The sequence below is a fragment of the Chelmon rostratus genome, chromosome 14 (genome assembly GCF_017976325.1).
Source record: "Chelmon rostratus isolate fCheRos1 chromosome 14, fCheRos1.pri, whole genome shotgun sequence".
Taxonomy (NCBI): Eukaryota; Metazoa; Chordata; class Actinopteri; order Chaetodontiformes; family Chaetodontidae; genus Chelmon; species Chelmon rostratus.
Window position 1 is genome coordinate 4,643,014 of NC_055671.1, and position 23,045 is coordinate 4,666,058.

The window sequence follows — 23,045 nt, forward strand, 5'->3', positions numbered from 1 at the left end:
TGAAATAACCCCTGCTAATTAAGGCTGTTACTTTTCTGTTACGTTTTTCTAATACTTGCCCTGGTGTGAGATACCCAATACAGTATTAGATAAATGTGAGGTATAGTCAGACATACTGCACACAGTAAATGTCAGTAATTGAAGGCAATCGTATATTACACAGAAAAGATCATGTGAGATGTGAAAGGAATTCAGAATAAATGCAGTAGGTTGATGTTCCCAAATTATTTAAACAGAAAATTATTCTGAGGCTGAGAAATAATTACAAGCTTATATTACAAGTATGTTGTACCTTCATCAGAATTCAAGCATGGATCACATATAGTTCCTGTCATTTTTGGGTGGACTGAAATACATTCTTTTTTGCAGCTGGTGAGTTTTATTGGAATGTGATTATGCATTTTTAAAAGTCTCAGAGCTGAGTGTTGACTCTTTTTTAATGATCCCACATGCTCTGACTTGTGGTCTCCTATGCACTGTGGTGGATTCCAGTTAAGCTTCCACTGAGTCTGCTCTTCACGGTCACATGGGGTGTATATTGTCCTGAGTGGGGGGCTGTAAGGAGTGGTCCAAGGCAGCGGCGGGGATTCCCTGGGTGACAGCGAGGGTGGCCTGCTCCGGCAGTAGGCCGGGGTCTGTCAGGATGGCCGTGGTGGTACTCAGGAGACGGAGTGAACTCAGAACCACTAAGAGAAGTGATAAAAACTGATTACAGCTAATGCAAAAGTACAATGGAAACATATGAAATGAGAACAACACACCATCAAACTATGGGTAGCTGCTGTAAGAATCTGCATCTGCGCTGAGGAAGCACTTGTGCTGTACTCACTGGGTCTTAGGGCAGGCAGGGAACAGTGTTGGTCCAGCCAAGACAGAGTGGACTGACACAAGTCCTCCACACTTGCAGTGGACACCATCCCATTATAGGACTCAAACAGCGGCTCAATGATGATACTGAACTGACAGTGAGTTGAGGAAAGAAGTCTTGAATATGTCCATAGAAAATACTTTATAGTGTTTAAAGACTGGTGTTATTCTGTAGCTCCCTTGTTGTCAACAAATCCCCCATAAAAGAACAAAAGCAACAATATGTTAATCTGTCTTTTCAATACTTGCGGCACTCGGGCTGTTGGTTCAGGTTCAAAAAGGCTCACCAATTTCAACATGGTCAACAAATATTACTCAAACAGGAGTAAATAGTGCATTTGTTGGGAACTATTTTCAGCTACGGATTAATATACATTAGGTGTGCTAGTGAGTATTGGCAGCAGCAGGACAGTGTGTGTGATTCAAAATCAATAAAAAAAACTACAGTGTGTGTGAATACGTAATCCAGTCTAACACTGTGGCTCACTGATGTGCTTTTGATAGCTTTTAGACAATAATGGAGCTCTATGGCACAGAAGAAGAAGAAATATCACACTTTGGATACTCAGCTGTTAGTCGGGTCAATTCATCGTTGGTTTTGGTCTTGATGTGGGATTTGTTCATGATAAGAAAATCATATAATATCATCAGATTTATTCTTTAACGGTTAATTCAGTGGCTCACTGCAGCACTAAAAGAGTGGTCGATAAAGGCAATTCTCATAGTTGAATAACACTGTCTATAGAGAGGCTAGACTCTGAGCAAACATACAGTATGGTAAATGCTGCTATCTTGACTCTATGTGAAGAGAAAAAAGCCTCTCGGAGAACCTAACTGAGAATATCAACAGTCAGATTAATGCAGAATCTTTAGAGGAACCCCAGAAAAAAATCTTCGCCCCAAGGTGTTTCTGTGGAACGGACGAAGATATGAAAATCACAATCTAATTGGATTTGCTGTTCATTATGGAAAGAGTTATGGATTAATATCACAACATTTGTTCTTTATTTTAGCTGCCTGATTCCATGGAGATGCCCCAGATGAATAATGGGCTTTGTATGAATTAATTATTATACTTAAATCTATGCAAAGACCAGGTGCTGGTCACTAACCATATGTACTGTACCAAAACAAAAGCTCCACTTCATGGAATATTTTTCCCTGTAACACTTTAAAAACTCTGTGTCCAGATTGGCATATTGCTTTGTTTAATTAGTTCATTTGGATTCAAAGAAAACGGTCTGGGTACAAAACAAAATTTGATATTCTTCCAAAGTCTGAGGACGCAATGCTGCAGCCAACTACTGCAAAGGAATGAAACATAAAGAACCTCACAGGAATAGATGCGTACTTAGTACTCAACACTGGATCATAAGACTATATGCAGAGTATAGAAGTTTTTAAGATGTGTTTGTGGCAGTGTGATGTTTTAATTAACCAAATTCACATTCATTAGGATACGATCCAGAACTTCCAGTTCTGCAGTGTCTGTGCCTGGACGTACTCTCTGAACTTCTGCCTCATGTGGTCAAAGCGCTGCCGTGTGATGGGCACACCAGTGGCTGGTAGCTGCTGCTGGCACGCACTGCAGGAAGAGACACACTGAGTGAACAGGGCAGTACAGTGCATCTCCACATCAGCAGGGAAGGAACAGTGAGTGATGTTAGAGGATAGGCTGTCTGAAATCAATAGTCAATCAATAGTCAGGCCCTCACATGTACACTGAAACAGTTGTTTTTTCATGGTGCCATTAAGAAATCCCTTCGTTCGAATGGAAGTGACGGGGGACAAAATCCACAAACCAAAAAATGTGAACTTGTCCTTTAAATTAAATCCCAATATCACCCTGATGTAACATGAGTCCAAAATATCCATCCAATCCTAGTGGATATGCATACACTCCCATGCGTATGCACAGTCACACACACACACACACACACTTGCACACAGAGGTCAACCCTAAAGGTCTCACTTGATGGCAGAGTTCAGGAGCTGGATCTCCTCTCTGAGTCTCTGAGCCTCCTCGTGCAGCTGCGCTCTCTCCTGCTGCATCTTACTGATGTACTCAGCCGTCTTCTGCAGCGTGGTGGCTTTGCTGATCTGTGCCAGCAGACAGGGGGATAACCACAAGTCAGCAACGGACCAAGATTATTTCCAGTTTTTCAATATCACTGCGGTTACGATAATATGAGACGTTTCCGTAGCTGCGTTTACATCTCACAGTTTTCCAGTTAAGCTGTGCATCAACTCAACTGCTCTTTGGTGATGCTCTCCACCCCCACCTTTCAGCACATCTATCTCTAAAGCCGCACATCTTTTCACAGTACCTTTATGCTTGGCTGAGAGCTGAGTGTTGTCACAAGATTATGTAAAGTGTCAAAACCCAGTTTGATGTTGAAACGCCTCTTCTGCTCTGCGGAGATGTGAGTTATCCTCCTGGTCTCTGTTTGCTGCGGATAACACAGCACAGAAACATGTGCATCACAATACAGATTTGCATACTGAGTGGTCTTATTTAAGACTCAGCAAGGATTTGATTCTATTTATATATATATATAAAAAAAAGCTATCCAATGCCATGCTGTAGTATATGAAGACATTGATATACGCAAATTGAATGAGACAGTGTGTCCTACCTTACTTGATTCTATCTTTCCGTGTCCTGAGAAGGCTGAGAGTGAGGACTCATTGGTCGAGGCTTTATCTAAAGGGTTTGGTGGTGACATTTGGCCTGGATGTCCTGGAAAATTAACTAAAAGAAAGACAAATAACAACATCTATTCTTAAGATGTGCATACATGATAATGTAATGACCATGTCCATGTATGTCCAGAGCACATTGCACATTTACTCCAGTACTGTACTTAAGTACACATTTGAGGTACTTGTACTTGAGTTTTTCCATTTTATGCAGCATCAAATTTTTTTACTTTTTACTTAGCTACATATGTCTGATAGTTTTAGTTGTTAGTTACCCTTCCTGTCTGGTGAAAAGCACGTATGTCCAAATTTGGTGATTTAGAATTTTTCTGATAAACTGAAGGATGAAGTGTGATTACCTACTTCTAATTCTAAACAAGCTATTTAAAACCCGTCTTGGATTATCTGAAACATGTATCATCACAAAGGTGAAAACAATGCTGTTTTCTGAGCTCATGAAAAGTCGACTGTTTAGAGATACGTGGTTCTCACAGAACAGCGATGCTTCAATCACAGGATGATCTTATAGAATATGATTCATTGCTGCAGATGAAACTAGCCAACAGTCTATAAAACAGTTAAAATTAGCTCAACCTTAAACATCTACAGCCGTAAAATGCAAGTTACACATGAACGTAGCAGTAATATTTATTCAAAAACATCAGATATATGGACAAATTAAACACTAGAGGACACTTTTTGTGTTTTCTGCCAGTTTCATGCCCACGTTCTCCTCCATGCTTAGGGAAGGGGTGACGCTGCAATCTGCAACCTCACCCATAGATCCTACACTAGATCCTACACACTGGTTCTTTAAGGTTTTACATGAAATAAAACAAGCCTATAAAACACAATGCATTGTAAAGATGAACCCAGTCATTCCTAACCATTTAGTTGTGACCATTTCCAAAACTTGTAACCCTTGTGACCCTTTGGAGGGGACCTGACCCGCAAATTGGAAACCACTGGACTAAACTATTCAACTGTATATAAAATGCAAGTAGTTAAAACTAGCTCCACCTCTATCATCTACAGCAGTAAAATGCTGCGTACACCTTAATGCATCAGTATTATCAGTCTAATTGTGTCACATAAGTAATGTATTAGTCACAGGTGTATTTTACTGCATAATGAGTACTTTTAGCTGATAATACTTTTGTACTTTTACTCAATTAGGAGTTTGAATGCATGACTTCAAACATACATAGTTTTACTGGTTGTTTTACTGAACTAAAGCATCTGAATACTTTTCCCACCACTGACTTTTTTTTTTACAGTGTCTTTCTTGACAATGAAATGATTATCATTCACCAGTTAAAAGAAGACGTGATCCCTAATTGCATTTGGAAAAAGCGAGATATTGTTCATTTAAAAGCATTGAGGGCGTGGTGCACCTGTTAAGCTGCTCCTGTCTGCGCCGTAGAGCTGGACAGGAGACAGCTTCTCAGTCTTGGGGATGAGGAGGGTTGTGCCGGTGTGTGTGGAGCCGTGGGTGAGCAGGGCAGACACGGCCGAGCCTCTGGAGGTGCTGGCGTGGGGTCCACTGTGGCCCAGGGTGGCACTCTGGCTGTGCAGAGGTGTCAACACTGGGATCCCTGCAGGCCAGCCAGCTCCATGCTGCAGCTGCGATGAAGCTCCTCCAACATGTGTGCTGCTGCTCAACTGTGAAACAACAAACAATCTGGATTCAGAAGCGCCTTTTTTTTTAATCCCGAAAGAGGATGTTAGAGGTGTTATTGAGTAAGTTCTACTAGATACTCAAACAGATGTAACCCTGAGACAATATGTGACTATTAACCTGGAATAACACACAGACAGTGTCATGGGACAGATACTGTATTTTGATTTTGACCCAACTTCCATTCAGGTTGCCTGAGCACCTGTGTTTTTTTCCAGAAACACAAACCACCATAAAACCACACCTTTGGTTTTTTGCATAGATTAAATAAGCAACGAGATGATAACATCCTAATTAGTAAGTTTGGTGGATTTTGTTACTGCTGGAAAGAGCCAGGCTAGCAGTTTCTCTTTATTTCCAGTCTTTATTCTAAGCTATGCTAACCAGCTGTTAAGAAAGCAAATTAGCGGAATTAGCGGACTTTAAGTTAATCAATTATTTGAGATGCTGTGCCATCCACTTATGCAAATGAACTTGTGCTCTTGTGATACTAAAGGACAGGCTCACCAAGGAGCTGGGAGACGATGACCTCTGACCTTTGGCTGTCACTAGAGTCGTATCAAATCTTAGCGATGGCTTCCCTGAAAGCGCAGAAACCAATATTGGACAGAAACATGATCCCACTCATTTTTTAACATGAATAACTGTTGTCAAACATAGAACAAAGGAGAGAAGTGACTCACGTTCCCGGGGGCCGGAGGAGAGCAGCTTAGCCAGGCAGCTAGTGGGTGTGGGTGCAGTGGACGCGAGGCCGGAGGGAGCCACGGAGGGGCCAGCTGTCCTCACTCCTCCTGTCTTTTGCTTGTGCTTCCCTCTGACCCCCGTAACAGCCACCTGCTCCGGGACCGAGAAGCAGTGGGCCGCAGTGACAGAGGGCAGTGCCGTGTGGACCGGGTCGGACACGGCAGCCATGAAACTGAGAGAGCGGCAGGGAGCCTCGGGGTATGTGTCCCCTGTGTGAGGGTAGCCATGAGCCTGGTGCACAGAGCCCTGGGCCCCCATGGTGGAGGCGGTGTGAGTGATGACAGTGGGGGTCACGCTGGTTGCTGTGTAGTAACCAAACTTGTGACATGGCAGTGGGTACAAAAAAGGAACACTTGAAGAGGCTGGCTGCTCGATGCTGGTGTTATATGCTATAGAGACAGGCGGATCAGGGTATGACTGGTGTCCATATGGCATGGCTGTGTGGTATTCACCGCATCCCTGGTCCGGCCTGGTTTGGTTTGGCTGGGTACCGGATGAGGAGGGCTGAGGCGAGTTGTCAGATGACAGATTGGGCTGGAAAAAGAAAGATTCAGTCTATTTTACAGATTAAACCAGCGCTATTGGTTTCTGATTAAATATTTCTGCAGCAGTGCATCTCCCAGGCAGGAGGAGCTCTTTACAGCGGCAGTACCTGAGCCAGCTGGGTGTCGATAAGGAGCTGGGAAGCGGTTACCACAGGGGAGGGAGCTGGAGCAAACTCTGTGCTGGATGAGCTCTCAAAATAGCTACAGTCAGCAAAACCAGTCTGCTCGGTGGGCTGGCCGCGGTAGTTCATAAAGATATCTGATAAAAGCACACACACACACACACACACTCAGACTGTCAGTTGTAATAAAACTTTGAGCAGTGGCCAAGAAGGTGGACTAAATACATAGAATACATGAACATAAACAGGTAACCCGTAACCCAGAATATATAGATTACTTGTTTACTTAGGAATAAAAGAGCACAATTGAGATCATGTAATCCACTGTATGATCACCTCCAGGAGGATCTGATCAGTGGCTGATGCTTGAGTCCATACTGTCCCTACAAAAGTTAGATGTGAAATGTATTTACTGTAGATATTTAATTAAACTTTGGGGTAAAAAATGGTGTTCCTGTTAATCAGTTACGCACAGCCGAGCTCTAATGGAAATACTAAACTGCAAGAAGGATGATTGAATATTGGATCCAAAGGCTAATAATGTTTTTCACTATAGGTCTGCAGTTTGATGTTCCAGTCATGGCTTCATTTCAGAAGTCCAAACAACAAAGTAGAAAATAAGAGCACAGAGCCACCATCCAAAATGCTGCGCAGCTCTGCGTATGAGCTTGTCGTTCAAGGTATTTGCTTCGTATCTGCCAGGTCACATATCTCTGGAGCCACGCTGGCAACCGACTGCGGCAAGCTGCCATCTGTGGTTTGAAGCAGTTTCTCCACGTCTGATTTTATTGAATTCAAAGCATGTTTTGAGCAGTTGAGGAAACAAATATCAAACCAGGCTTCATGCCTCAGCCAATGAAACACTGAATTCAGCTGCAGGGAACTGAGCAGCTTTCATTAACACATGCAGTATTTGGAGCCCAGCATGACACAAGCTCTGTAAAGACAAGGCAAAACGTGTAGTACAATCTGAACATACATACCAGAATGTCTCAGTTTTCACCTCAGTAAGGAAAGAGTACAGGCATAACACGGCGTCTCACACAAGTCATCTGTGTTTCCACTGAAGAGAAGCACAGTGGAAGACTGCATAAATTAAGCTCGTGGCTGTGTCGCTCTGACAGACACTCACTAGCTCGACCTTGTGACCAAGAGAAAGGCAGACAGCTGATGCCTCAGGACCCCGCCAGGGCTGTGAGAACAAACAGCTACACACACACACACACACACAAACCCACACACACATTACAGCAGCGGGCAGCAGGTTGTCTCTGGGTTACAAAGCCTGACTTGTAGCCACGGGGCTGCTAGGTTGCTTCATTGAAAGTAACACAAAGGCCAGAACAAGCACAGCCATTGTGCCCTTGAGCATGGCACTAAACTCCAACCTGCTCCTGTCTGTCTCTGTGTCTTCCTGCAGGCCAGCTGTTTCCTCTGAGTTAAACTTTCCCTGCCTCTCAAGCTCTGAAGGACGTCATCATTATCAAGAATTCATTTATAAAAGGACTCAGGAGACTTTGAATCGCGATTAACTGTTGCTCCAACGTTTCATCAGGACTTTATTTTACTTAGCAGTTCACGTAAACCTGCATGGGCTGATTTTCTGACCACCTGGGTGCAGTGCGAACAGCTCTGAGATGTTAGCAACTTTAAATTTTCCGGGTTGAGTTTATGGCCTTTTGACCTCTACCTCTTGTGCACATGCATGCACACGCATTCCTCAGTCCTGGTGACCCAAAACACATTCGTTCTAGTGGCGTGACACTTTTCCACTGATCTACTCGAACACATTCACACGCAATTTGGGGCTCAGTATCTTGTCCAAGGACAAACCATCTGATTAGTGGGTGACACGATCACGATTTAAAATACAAGTCGGCTTTGCAAATGTTTTATGAAGAAGAATATGACCACCAGCATACACACAATGCATTTCAGTGAGTAACGCTAAAGGTAAACAGAACCTTTGCTTATTTACAAAAACCTCTACAGGGCCTCTTTAAGTTGATGAGCCAGCTAACAGCTGCTTTCATTTGGAGTCGTGTTTGTGTCCATGTGTTGAATATAAGTCTCTCTCCTCTTAGCTCTGTCTTTGGTCTCCACCACCTCCTGAGGGAAATATCTGGCTCTTGAGCTGCTAAATGCTTTGCAATGTTCACTACGGAGTTGTTAACTTTGTTTTTCTGTCCCTTAGTACTGAGTAGGTGGGTCTATTATTGCATCTTTGCAGAAAACAGCTGCCCGCTGAGGCCGAAAACAACACTGAGTGAACCGAAAAAGCTAACACCTATTGATTCGTTATTTTGGAAATATTGATTATAACCGCTTTACTCAGCCGTCATAGTTACTTGCAGGAATCTCTAAATAATGTTAAACCAAATTCTTCAGACAAACAAAATCAAGCTTCTAAATGGAAACTTTCATTATCATCCTAGGTAACCAGTAGATCATGGGTCAAGAAGAGCTTGTTTCTGAAGAAGGAAGTTCCACCATCTCCCAGCCCATCCCTTTATTTTCCCCAGCCTCATAGGTGGTGCCAAAGCGGGGGTCATGGTCTACATCCTCTTCCACTTCCCTATTCTCCCGGCTCAACCCTGATGCCCCGCCTTTAGCCTCTGAGGACCAAACAGTATACTGTAGTTTATACTATACCACAGGATAAAGGACAAATCAAAAATGCAATGTAAAAAAAAAAAAAAATCTGGACTAATGTAATTTCATTTTACATTCAGATTTAAATGCTGATGGACAGACAGACAGAGGGGCAGGTTGAGAGTACCTGGTATATCTATGAAGTCATCCAGGTTGGGCTGCAGTGGAGTCAGGCCTGGCTGGATTATATCAGCATTGCTTGTGTACGCTGAGGAGGAAGAGAGCACAATGTCAGACATGAGAGGGAGAGAAATGTGTGTGAGTGCATCTGTCAGTGTGTCTGACTTGTTGTGTGTGACTTTTTCATCATAGGACATTTCCCTATTTGTAGGGTGGGTTCCTTTGGCTGACTTCCTGACCCATGTGACCATCAGCTGCACAAAGTGACAAAACTGCGGCAGTGGCAAAAAAACATATTTTCCTATAACATTAAAGAAAGAGTTCAGCATTTTAGGAAAAGCTCTTATTGGTTGCCTTGCAGAAGTTAGATTAAATATAGTTCAAAAATGTGAAGTCAGTAGTTTGTTCAGCATTTAAAAGGCAGTGATTCTGTCAGTGACAGTGATCCAGTATAGTCAGGACAGTTTGAACGTTAGTGATCTGTTCGCAGATGAAAACCTCTGCAGGGTAAACCACAGCAAACAAAATAAAAAATGAAGACTATTTGCTTTAATGTAATCAGTCAACAAAACAGTGTCAGTCTTAGTATCCTGGTGCACGCTGGAATACTGATTTTGTTTTGGTTTATTATTACTGAATCCTGATTGGTGCATGGAAGTACGTGTCCATGTCAACCCAGTCAGACGAGCAGACAAATAACAAAATGATTAATATAAACCAACTGTCAGAGAATGTTGTGTTCATGTGCAGCCTGTCACTCATTGGAAGACACTGATTGAGAAAACAACCTTCCAGGCCCTTTAAAACATGAAATATGACAGATTTCCCTCACATCTCATTATATTAAATCATATATCAAAAACGAACATCCACAGCTGATCTATCCTTTAGGCTCCGGTTGATGGCAGACACGGCGTGAAGCTAGGTTGATGAGTTTTGACAGTTATTTGATAAAAAAATGAAAATAAATTAGACCCTGGAATTCATTTTCTGCCAAATGATGCATCCAAATGATAAATGCACATTTCATTCTTATCATGCAGCTCGCAGGCCACCGGCTGGCCATCCTTATTTTCGAGCACTTTCAATCATTTGATGCTGCATTTGAGACTGATTTGAGACCAGTGCAAAGTCACAGCTGAAGGTCACTCTGACTACTCACTGTCGTGTCGGTCACTGGCCCAGGGACATGGCTTTTGTGTCATTGTGAACAAGGTGTCGGAGATGTCGGACAGAAGGCAGTCCAGGTCAAACATGTGGGCCTCCACCGGCGCAGCTTTAGGCTCCTGGTACATTTGATTGGACCATTTCTCCAGCTTGCCTTGACAGATCTGACCCTGGAGCACATCAGCCAGAGTTGAAAAACACTTCAAATCAACTTTTAGTGAGATACCAAGTCAGTACCTGATCCATCCATTAGAGGGCTCCCTACAAATAGGACTGAAAAGGCAAAGTGATGCATTGATGGCATTTGGTTGTCCCCGGTCCAGCATGTGGCGTTGCATGGGAAATGTGAAATCATGGTTGTTTACCTGAAAATGCATGTAAACACCAAAAACTTACAAAATATGATTAGGCACTCCTTGTTCAATCAGCTGTTAGTCATGTGCAAAATCTGTGCATCTAGCTACCCTTAAAAATGCAACAATACCAACTCACTCAAACACAATAAAAATCCACTTACACAAAAGCAAAATGACACACAGCTGCATCTCCTCCACTAACACAGCTAGTTTCTAGAAGAACAGCCAGCCAGAAACAAGGCAATGCCACATTTTCCCGAGCGCCCATTCTCCTCTTAAAATCCAATAAAAAAACTCACAGAAAGTGAAGCTCCAGTCGGTCTTTTCCCTCTGTTTGAGATGCTTTGCTTCACCCTGATCTTCTTGTCTTTACACTCCACTTCTAAGTCTGAGGCCACATTTATATGGAAGCCCAGATTGAGCCGGAAACTGTTGTGATTACGTCTAAGCACACGACATCCCCTGTTATAATTTATTCGTTTACCTCTCGATTTGTTTTCTTTGAGGGAGAATGTAAGTGTACAAGTAGAAATGAGGTAAGATTGTTGTGTGTGTGTGTGTTGTGAGATGAAAAAGCCGTTTTGACATATTGTTCAAAAACCCTAGCCCCTTACAGGTTATCATTATGTCCGCTTTGTTCATTTCTTTATTTTGATGTCTCACCATTTCAATAAGAGCAGCAGCCTTTTGTCCCTGACCTAATTCTGGCAGTCACACTCACGTGCAGGCAAACAGGCAGAGCAGAGGCCGTTACCAACACAAGCAGCCGCCGCCTCCGTCTCAGTGTTGAAAAAAAATATACACGCATATGAGCGACTCGCAATTTCTCACTTCCGATGGGTGTTTTTGAGGGGTTTCCTTCAACTAGGTGGCACATTGCATTAACCTCATCTTAATGTGAAATAAGAGGTGATAAGCAGAGATCAAGTGAGATGAGATGAGAAGTAAAGAAAGACAACATGCAGAAATTAGATAATAGAAATGAGATTAACTGAAATGATAAAGGCAGAGGTTAGATGAGACTAATGCCAAACACCTCTTCTTTTAAGGCTGTTTCTTTTCACATTGAGACTATAAGATGAGGACACACGCATCAACAGCAGCACATCAAACTAAATGCTGACATCAACATGCTCATATGTTCAAATGACAGTGCTGCCATGCTGATCCCAGGTCAAAAGGTAGTTAATTTAAACACAAGATACTTGTGCTCAAAAAGAGGATTCATTCTCAGTGAAGAACCTTGGAGCTCTAATCTGCCTCTATACCTGCCAAAGAGCAGTGATTCCTAACACGTCTCTGGGGGTCATCAGGTGGAAACCTCCCTTCAACAGTGTTTCGCCTACTTAGTCCCACTACACCTCCAGGAGGTTAGGCAGTGAACTCCGGCGTCCCAGAGTCACCCCCCCTAGTGCCAGTTCACACTGCTCCTACACAATCCAAACAGCACCGCCACGTTCAACTGACCCAGAGATGCTCCAGGTAGTGGCCAGTACCGATGCTACCATTTAACTATTGCTAAAGCTACTGCTAACCACTAGGAAGAACAGAAGAAGACAATACAGTTCCGATGCTACCATTTAGCTAATGTTACGTGCTAACCGCTACCTGCTAAGACTTTAGTGTATTAGAAATACAATTTAAGTACAGAAAAGTACACTTTGACTTTTTGTGCTTAGCTTTAAGTATGTTTGATATATACTTTTAAAAAGTGTACTTCTTTTTAATGAAGACAGGGGAGACAAGATGTGGGACCCAGTGCTGGACTAATGTGTCCACCACTGTGAAACGCCTTGCTGTGTACATTTCTTATTTTATTACTCACTTTGTACAGTTTTCTTTTAAAATATGTATGTCTAATTTGTTGTTATGACTGTGATCTTCGCTACTTTGAGCTGATCATGTTCGTGTTCAATTTGTTAATTTTGGGGGTGGGTGGGGGGGTCGTTCTTTTTTATTTGTCAGTCCTATGTTCTTTCTCCATTACAAAAAGCAATAAACATATTACAAAAAAACAGTGTACTTCTAAATATACTCGATGTTATTAAGTTCTACTTAAATGTATGAAAATGGATACACTAATTCTGCAACACTTAAAGTGGTATTTCAAAGTACTTCTAAGAAGTGCACTTTATTGTAAGTATATTATAAATTGTACTTAAGTGTAGTTTTAAGTGTACTAAATTACAAGTGTATTTCTGAAAAGTAATCTTGTTTTCAAGTTGTATAATGCACCATTAGCATGCTTAATTAAAGTGTACTTTAATTTCACTCCATTTTAAGTATATTTAAGTAAATTTCCAGCACACTGATGTTATATCATTGATGATAAAATACAATAAGTATTGCAAGTGTGGATTGAATGCCTATTAATCCTGATTTTCACTGGTGGACTTCAGTTTGCAAAAAGTTGTGCCGATGTAGCAACTATTTACACTTAAACTCTAAACTAAACTAAAAGTATTACTTAAGTATTGAAAAAGGACTACTTGAGTACACTTAAAAATACTTGAAGGTGACAAAAATAGCACAAAATGTATTTAGTACATTCTTCAAAAAGTCCAATTTCAGTATATTTTTTCACCTGGGATGTTCAGCAGGTAATATTTACCAGGTTGACCATCTTAGTTTAGCGTGTTAGCATGCTAACACTTGCTAATTAGAACCAAATAAAAGTACAGCTGAGGTTGATGGGAATGTTAGTTTTATAAGTATGAGGTCATAAACTGAAGTCTGGGACAAATTGTACTTTTGACATGATGACAGCACTAGAGGAAAAGACAGCGGATCACCAAAGACACAAGAATGGATCGTTTGGGGACAGTGAATATGTGGAGCAAATTTCACAGCGATTCTGAACAAACTTTCATGACAATGCAACCAATAAATGTTATAATATATTTCAGTCTGATTGACACTGCCTGTGAGCCTCAAACTTTAATATTCTTCCTTTATAGAAGCACTGACATCTCAAACTGACTGAGTTTTAATATGAGGACTGACAGTATCATATGGAATCTGAGCCTGTGATAGATTTGCAAACAATTGCTCTTGGAATATGATGCCTGGTGAAAGCAGATAAAGCTACACACAAATAACACTGTTGTAGATTACATGCGTATGGAACTGAAGCCAGAGTGATATAACCAATTCAATTTTAAATAGGGGCGCTGAAAGCTTTATGTCATACAGAGCATAAAGTATATGACATTAACATTAGAAAAACAACTGCTGGGTTTTACGGTGGTGTTTTTCCCAGCCACTGGACGTACCGTAATCTATAAAGAGAAAGGTGAGATAACACTTTGGCAACACGTAAAAACCATCCAACCTGGTTTAGTGATCTTTGACCCGTCAGCTACATGCTGATATGTGCCCTTTGAAGTGCAGCACAGTACATGAACCGTTTGAACTGCAGACAGACACACAGACAGATTCCTGGTTTTGAGTTTTTGAGTTAAAACCTGGGTTTCCAATGACGCGGTTCATCTAAGAGGGAACAAAAGCAGAGGAACGATGATGCCAGAGGCAACAGTGGGATGAGACAGTGGCTCGGCGGGCTGTGACTTGTGAGGGCACATGTCACATTCTCATGTGAATACTATCATGAATGAGGTGGTTCCCCAGGGTCCCTCCCTCTCGTTGCCGCTCTCCCACCACTCCTCTTTCTCTCCTTGTCCTTTGTTTGTTTCTGCCACCGTGACTTCACTGTCATACTCGCTGCCCCTCTACAGCTCAGCTTTTAAAAAGCGCCGCTGGAAGTAGGTCAGATTTGATTAAATGGCATTAAATTCTGCAGCTATTTCACTTGAATAAAGATAAAGCCTGAGGGGGTGTTAGAGGTATTGTCACTGTGGGCAATCAATATGTGTCAATAGCCTACAAATGCCAGGCCATGACGCAAGTTGTTTTGCACGTTTCTGTTTCTTTCCTTTTTTTTCATGCTCTCTTTTCCTTTCTAGTTAACCAAGGGAGGCTAAAGCCACATGATAAAAATAGCCGCATGGGGGACTTTGATGATCATATGTTGAGTTCCAACTGCATTCAAAAGTAAACAACGCTAGCCGGTCAGGGACACTCACACTGAAGCCTGGGTCAGTCGGCACAACTTCAGTTTTCAGAGGTCAAAAAACACAGTTGTCCACATTAGAGTTATTCCAAAACTTATGGAGAGACAGACAATGGAGAATATCAGAGCAGGACTTCTGTCATACCTCCTGTAGCATTGAGAGAATATCATCCTTCTTCTTCTGGAGCTGCAAAAGACAAGAAGAGAAACAGTGTGTAGTTTGGTTGGGAAATAAAGTAAAGAGAGTAAAGAGTCTAGCAGCAGATATAACATCTACCATGCTCACCAGCTTAGTTTAGCTAATTAGCACTCATTTGAATTTGATCTAATGATGGTGCAGCAAATCACCAAAGTTAGAACAATTCATCTTGAGGGGAACACAAATATCTGCACCAAATGTCGTGGCAATCCATCTGATACTTGTAGAGACATTTGGCTCAATACCAAAAATATAAGCCTCTTGGAGGCACTAGAGGAAAAGCCAGTAGGATATATCGTCTGCAAGCCATGAGCCTCGGAAAATATATGTGCTAATCCATCCAGAAGATGCAGACGTTTTTGTCAGGATGAGCAGAAACTAGTGGCGCTGCATCGAAAAATCGGGGATCTCCAAAGTCTCTAGAAATGTTTCTAGGGACCCGGAATATCTGTAATCAATTCTGCAGCAATCCCTCCAGTAATGTCAAGATGCGTCAGTCTGAAACACAAACGTGAAGCTGCTCCTGGCTGAAGAGGAAAAGTCAGCAGACTCACCCTCTGGGGATGACTGAAATGAATCCTCCAGCCACTAGTTGTTTATTTCAGTCTGCACCAGCCAACAGACAACACTGCTGCCCACAGGGCCAAGCAGCTGGCATGGCTAAAAGTATACAAGACATGAGATATGTGTTCTGTAAAAATGAGTGCTCACCCTCTTCTTATAGTAAATCCTCCACTTGTGATACTCCTTGATCACCACCTCAATCCTCCGCTTCCAGTAGCTGCCCTCTAATACGATCGCCTGTTGACGTGATGCACAAATACCAAGCATTAAGCTTTCTGACAAGAGCAAATCATACACGTGTCCAATGTTGTCAGTGTCAAACGCAAAAATCTGAACTCAGCAGCGTAAACAACGTTTTATTAACTGAATTTGGAACAGTGCATGGTTGAAAAACCTCACTCACTTCAGGCTTTCGATGTGAATCGGCCTCCGAGCCCTCCAGCGGTGAGACAAACCCACAAACCGGGTTCTTCCTCTTCTCCACGTCTAAACACAGCAGACACACAGCGGCAAATCAACAGATTTCTACGGGAAACACAGATTCCATGCACTGTGGTTCCTCATGAACGCAGCGAGTGAAACACGTGGATTCCTGCTCGTCTCCTCATTTCTGTTAAGTCTCTTATTGTTCTTTCCCTTCGATTTCTCGTCTAACATGCTCTGTCGCGCTTGGCCGTACAAATGGGGAGATGATGAGGAACGTGTAGGCAGCAGAGGACTCACACTGAATGAACCAAGCTCTCCAGATCGCGTTGTTCAGACGGATCTTATCTCTCCACAGCAACCGCAGACCCTTAAAAGACTTCCACTTGGGAGAGACTATCTGACCGCTGCAAATACAAAAAAAAAACACACACAATGTTAATGGAAAAGTAGTAATATTCAATGTGGCTTTTTTCCCCCCTCTTTTAAAAGAGAGAGAGACATTTAGAAATGAGCAGATTCTCTTCAGAAGAAAATGAGCACAGTGGAAAAAAAATCAGTGGCCTGATTTTGACTAATAGCAGCGCCCAATCAGCTTATTGACCAGCACACTGCCAGGCTGACACCTTTCACCTCAGCCGGCTGAGTGCTGAGAAGAGGCTCCCTAATGCGAGGCGCTCAGGGAGTTGCTAGGAAGCCGGGGGGGGGATCATTTTCAACATGCTTTTTAATGGAGCGACATCGCTGCATGTCACGCACTCCAAAACAGCACAGACAGCGTATTACTGACAAACACCTATTAGGAGAAGAACCAATTAACACCTGTCTGGTTAATGACGCATGCTGTGCAGCGGAGCGGCAGTGTGCACAGTCTACCTGCTGCCCAGAGTAAAGCAAACGCAGGTATTCATGTCTTTAATGTGAATCATAACGTTGCACATTTTGTGGCCTGCTCACCGCCCGGCTGAGGGTTTGTTGGGCAACTGTCATCAGACTATTAAAGATACGAAACTGGCACACAGACCCTGGTAGGAAAAATGTTTTCCTTGGGCCAGAGATCTCTTGGCAACTCCTAAGAACGAGTTGTTAAAGCAGGACTAAAGTTAGATTTTCGCAAGCACACTTTTTGAAGGGAACGACGTCCCTGCAGGAACAGGTGCTTTCTTCTCGAGGTCTGTGCCGGATAACCGTCACTCAGAAAAAAAAAGAGCAGCGCACTACCTTTCAAATTTGGATGTCACAATGCCTGTATGTCAGAAGCGGTAATAACAAACATGTATACTAAAATAAGCATGGTGTGAAGACAAGACAACAGGCTTCGTTAAAACGAGCCATGTCATATGAGGATCTTCTCCCCTGTCCGTCAGTTACACTGTAATCTTTCCAGAGCTGCCAACTGGAATCAAAGTCCAGTTTTCAGTGAAGATTTTCCAAGCTGTTGAGCAACAGGCTGCGAAATCTCTCTACCAACACTTCCACACACATTACAACCCAGCCCTGACTTCACGCTTTAAAAGAGAACGCTGCTGAAGCACAGATATGTTGATGTGGAGCTGCGGCTCATAAAAACATGCGTAAATGTAAAGCAGAGGGGGATCACTGCCGGGGGAGGGGGGCGAGGTGTCTGTTATAGCCTGCAGGTTCATTTTTCTCATGAATGTGAAGCTTTTTTCACCTGAGAGCCTCAGTATGAGAATCTGGTTTCTAAGATCTCACTTCTTCATGATGCATGAAAGCTCCACATGACCTATTTACACATCTACACCTGCTGATGAAGAGGAGGTCAGCCAGGAGACACGAGTGGAAATAAATGGTGGTTCTTGACTCCTCTACAGGGGACATCTGCAAATTTAAAGGCAGCTAAAACTGATCTGAGATGGGTCTATCCTGTTCTCCCTGACTAGACAAGGGGGACCCACCTGTAGGCCAGGGACATGCAGTCAAACAGGCGGGTCAGAGTGGGGTCGATGCTCAGGCTCCCGGAGCTGAGGGGGCCGTAGCGGTAGGTCTGGCACCACGTCCTGTTCACCGTGTCAAAGTCATATCTGAGCGAGCCGCCGCTCTTCCTCCTGCGCGGCAGCGAGTCGCTGTGGGGCGACGACACCATGAAGTGTCCGCTGTGGATGACCTGCGTGCGGGGGAGGCCGCCGCCGGCGGACGCTCCGAAGCCGGCCGCCCGGGCGGGCTCCCCCTCCGCCTCCGAGTCCGAGTCCGAGGAGTCCTGGAGCTGGCTCCGTCCGGCCGAGCACACCCTGCCTCTGCACGCCATGGTGTCCGTCCACAAGTGAACTTTCTCCTCAGCTGACTCCCCCTTCTCCACCCCCCGCCCCGCCCCTGTTTTCTTCAGACAGCCCGATATTTCCTCAAACAAGCGCGCCGGCTCCCAGCAGCGAGGCCCCTCATCTGTCAGCTGAGACAGCGTCTCCCTCCCTGCACAGCTCCCTGTTGTGTAAGAGCCACTATCATTATGTCAACTTCCTGTGGTGGTAAAGTCCCCCCATCACTGAGGACGCCAGTTATCCATAGACCAAACCTAATACTGCTATTATTATTATTGTGACTTTATTGGATCTGAACTCATCAATATTAACTTGACATGAAATACTTGAGGTCTCGGTAGATATTCTTATTGGCTGTTACTATAGTAACTCACACAGGATATTCTCAGCTAGGACACCATTATTAATTTCAAGCAGCCTGATGTGGAAAGTAACTAAATACATTTACTCATGTACTGTACTCCAAGGATGCATGAATGCATTTTCAGGTTTGTCTTCAGGCAATAAAACAGGTTTAGCTTGTGGTATTTACTTCTCTGTCCGTGTTGTCCATCAAGAGATCACGTCCTTATGTGCTGGGGGGGGGGGGACCCAGAGCTCAGCCTGTGGAAAAATATGTTCCAAGGTTTGTAGAAATTTGGTCAAGCCAAGTGAGCGTCTTCGAAGTCTCCTCTGGGATGATCACAGAATTTTCAGCCCTCCCTTCTTGTTTTCTGAGGCTGATTTATTTAACACAGGTTTCCAAAATGTAACTCATCTTTGATTTGATTCTAGGTTCACACTTGAACCTCACTTATTGGCTTTTGCTATCAGATTTATGCATGATTTCATACTTTTTCTCCATCACCTTGTAGACATCTTTAAGATTTCTTGGTAGTTTCCCAAACCCAAACAGCACAAAATCAGCCTTTAATATCAAACCGTTTTATTTGACACAGATCTGCTGATGTAGGCCTTGTCAAATTTAGACTTCACATATTATGGTCTGACAGAGTCAAATCAATATTCGTCAACATTAACTCCCTTGCAGAGCCTGCTAGAAGTAAGACTCGACAGCCAAGTTGTAAAAGCTGTCACATACATCTGAGTGAGGACTGATTCTGGAAGAAGTTTCATTGATTGGAGTTTTGTTTTGCTCTCACATGTTGATGAATGGGCCCTTCACTGGCTTTAGGACAGCTGAACATTCACAAATACTGACTGGAGCCCATCAAACCATCGCAGTAAAATTGCGAGACGTTTCTCGTGATTAAAGTTTCTGCACATTATCACGACCTGCATCGTTTATGGGCTTCATATATTTAATTTAAACAACCTCCTTTAACTTACAGAAAAATAAACTCACATCTTAACAAAGAGAAGACATTTGCGGCAACTTCTGCATGTGACAACTTCTGGCAACATGGCTCACTGATCACAGACACTAAAGTAAGTAATCATCAGTCTCTTTCAATCAGCGCTGCCACATTTGCTTTAGTCCTACTGTATTATCATACCTCAAACAGGATGTGTACTGAATAAAAGGGAAATTTAGATATATCTAACATTAGTTACATTTGACAAAGCCTTGGAGGTCTTCCAGGAACTTGATGTACTCCTGATGCTCGACGGCGGTGCTCAGCTCCATCAGCTCATCAGCAAAGGTGTTGTCAACCCCCCGGTCAGCCAGGAAGTCCATCAGGTGGTCATACAGGGCCTGATAGACAACACAGCCATGGAGATGCAATCACTTACAATGACTCTTGATAAAAACACAGCTATCACCGGCTGCTGTTACGTGTATGAGGTTATTCTTATCTTCTTCTTCTCAAATCTTACCCAGTCCAGAGAGTCTGTGTTGAGGGTGTAGCTGGTCTCCTTCCACTCGGAGTCTCCCTCGGGCTGGAAACTGACCTCACGAATGGCAAAGATGTCGCTCTCCTCCTCTCCTTCGCCGTGACTTATCTATAAAAAAAATAAATAAAAATAACTCATTGAGTTTCCATTTAACTCAAAACTGAACTGTCAGAGAGAAATGTCGCCTCTGCCCTCAAAACTACACAACTCATATGTTCACTTCTGTATAAATGAAGTCGGGAACTTACCTCGTCTTCAGGGAAATGGCAGTCAAACACCAGGGAATGTTTTGAAGCCTGTTTTGTTACTTCAACAACAAAGTTGGGCGTTGACACAATTTCTGGCTGTGAAGGAAAAACACAATTCCAAATTATTGTTCATATTTTAATGACAACAACTTTAATCGGTCACTTCCAGTCAGTCACGACTGCTCACATTTTTTCCAATACATCTTCACTAAAAACCAGGATTGCTGAACTCACCTCTTCTTCAGCTGACTTCTGCTGTCCTTGCTCTGCCTCTTCCTCAAAGTTAGGAGGTATGCTGTTATTGACATTGAATGTGACAGTGATTCTGTAAAAAAAAGAAAAAGAAGACAGATTAACAATCCATGAGTGTGCCCAAGTCTCAACAAGTCCTGGATATGCACCAGCTGCACCAGCCTTACTTCTCTCCAGCAACATTCCTCGTGAGTTTGGCCTCTGTGCCGTTCATCTCCAGCTCCCATCCTCCAGACATCTTAGGGAGGCTTTTGTTTTTCTGGATCTTCTTCTCCTCTTTGATCTCATCAGACAGGAAATCGTTGAATGCTTTGTCACCTGTTTAAAAAAAAAAAAAGGTATGACAGAGGGAATACAATTATGACTAAGTTTGTTCAGTGGAAGTTATAAGCAGTAACATCTACTAACTCAGCTTTACTCTGCTTAGTGAACTGCAGCTGCTTGCAGAAAGCTTCTTCCCTGTCACCTCCAGCTGACTTGATGCATACGATAAGGCTATTGGGTGCTCTTGATTTGACAAGTTTATCCCAAGAGCGACTTCTTCCCTTCTGACCACTGTGCTGCAGAACTTATGGTATCTCATGTCCCAGTGTTTCATCATGGGACAGTACCACACCAGTACACACAATGACACCGAGGATGTTTATGTTTTCTTACATTCATTCATTCATTTCTGGGAAACTAAAAAACAGGAATTGCACTGTTATCAACATAACATGCACAGGCTGATAGTTAACTCAGACCGACATTAAAGGCTGTGTGTACATGAAGTTAATATACACATCACCGGATATTAAAGGTGCTCCACATGGCTTCTCATCCTTAACCTTTAAACCTCAGCCTGATGCTCATCAGGCCACTTCTCACGGCAACACATGGCACAACATGAGACCTTCTTTGAAAACCTGCTGTTTGGTTTGATCTTTAATATAATTGCTTGCCATTTTTTTCCCCAATCTTTTTACTTTTTCTGAACAGATATGTTTCAAGGTGACAGCTAGCTGATTACAGTAAGAGGATGGCGGTTCTGTCCCACATGAGTTGTGATTAAGCGTAAAAGTCTTGGAGTTACGTGTTAAATGTAAAATGAAAAAAGTCACGCTTGATTGAGCATATTTATCGTGAGGTCTTCTCTTTAATGTTAACGTTAAGACCTAAGATCGTTTCTCTCTCGCCATGCAACACTGCATTACGCGAGCTAAGCTAGCTAGCGTTAGCATATGTAATGAGTTGGACATGAAACGCTACCTTCTGTGTGCAGTCCTCCACATCCACACGATACCGAGGGATTCCACGCTTTGGAAATGAACAGTTTTGGCCTGTATCCCGAAGAGGCTCCGCTGTTACTCAGCATCCAGAGGGACCGGGTGAAGGGCCGAGCTGTTGCCGAACTTAGAGTGCTCGGTGTCGTGCAGCTGAGTGGCAGCGCTCGGGCTGTGGACGTGGTGGCTGAAGAAAGGCGGACAGCGGCTCCCACCGCACGGACAACTGACTTTAGCATGACTGTATAGAAATATTAAGACGTGTAACGACAGAATAAATTAACGTGACCGGCTAGCTCCCCGTTACTGCCGCTTCTGGAAGATGACAGAAAACACGTGTGGAAGGACACATTGACCTATCGTAACTATGACCTCTGCACCGGAAATAATACTTTAAAAGCGAAAGAAATTAAACAAAATTACTGCCTGAGTCTAAATAAAATCCAAATTCGGTTATATATATCATGTTTTCATGATTTGAAAAACTGGTCTTAGCTAATGAAGTAAAAAAATATATTTTTTCAAAAAGTAATATGTCACAACTTGCTCAACGGCGCCCCCTGTGGCTAAATAAAGACGACGGTTACAGGCTTTACACCTGTCTCTCCTCCTCTCCCACAAGTCCATAGCTGCTTATGATAGACAGTAAATGCAACAGTTTTCCACAAAAGACAAGACAAGAGTAAATCTAAATAAAGGCAGCATCATCACAGCAAGGACAGGCTGTCTCGCCTGTAGTCAGAGTGCTTCCTGACCCACAAGATCTGCTGCACCATCCAGTCCAAACTCCACCACACAAAATCAGTTTCTGGCTCCAGCCCAGAGGGGCACCATGGAGGGAAGGGTTGCATCATTCCAGGTAAAGTACGTTTTAACGTCATGAGGTCAATCAGTTGCATCATGTAGACGTGAAGCCCTGCTGCCAGGAGATGGAGCTGTTTTTCAAACGACTAACCCAGGAC

General features: G+C 43.1%; 2 protein-coding genes across 2 annotated transcripts; both read right to left on the reverse strand.

Annotated features, from left to right (window-relative positions):
- Positions 1 to 224: 224 nt before the first annotated feature.
- On the reverse strand, positions 225 to 18,475 carry LOC121617227 (carbohydrate-responsive element-binding protein). Its single transcript, XM_041952320.1, has 17 exons — positions 18,126 to 18,475; positions 16,507 to 16,613; positions 16,187 to 16,269; positions 15,931 to 16,020; positions 15,166 to 15,207; positions 10,591 to 10,765; positions 9,436 to 9,516; positions 6,642 to 6,793; positions 5,929 to 6,523; positions 5,753 to 5,826; positions 4,962 to 5,229; positions 3,504 to 3,619; positions 3,195 to 3,317; positions 2,840 to 2,967; positions 2,329 to 2,452; positions 830 to 959; positions 225 to 686 (listed from the first exon to the last, which is right to left on the reverse strand). The coding sequence occupies exons 1-17, from the start codon at positions 18,473 to 18,475 to the stop codon at positions 523 to 525; spliced, it is 2,802 nt and encodes a 933-aa protein (XP_041808254.1). The 3' UTR covers positions 225 to 522.
- An 857-nt stretch (positions 18,476 to 19,332) lies between these two features.
- Positions 19,333 to 22,434, reverse strand: LOC121617426 (complement component 1, q subcomponent binding protein). The gene is made up of 6 exons (XM_041952609.1): positions 22,070 to 22,434; positions 20,989 to 21,139; positions 20,804 to 20,894; positions 20,570 to 20,665; positions 20,304 to 20,429; positions 19,333 to 20,181 (listed from the first exon to the last, which is right to left on the reverse strand). The coding sequence occupies exons 1-6, from the start codon at positions 22,320 to 22,322 to the stop codon at positions 20,032 to 20,034; spliced, it is 867 nt and encodes a 288-aa protein (XP_041808543.1). The 5' UTR covers positions 22,323 to 22,434; the 3' UTR covers positions 19,333 to 20,031.
- Positions 22,435 to 23,045: the final 611 nt, after the last annotated feature.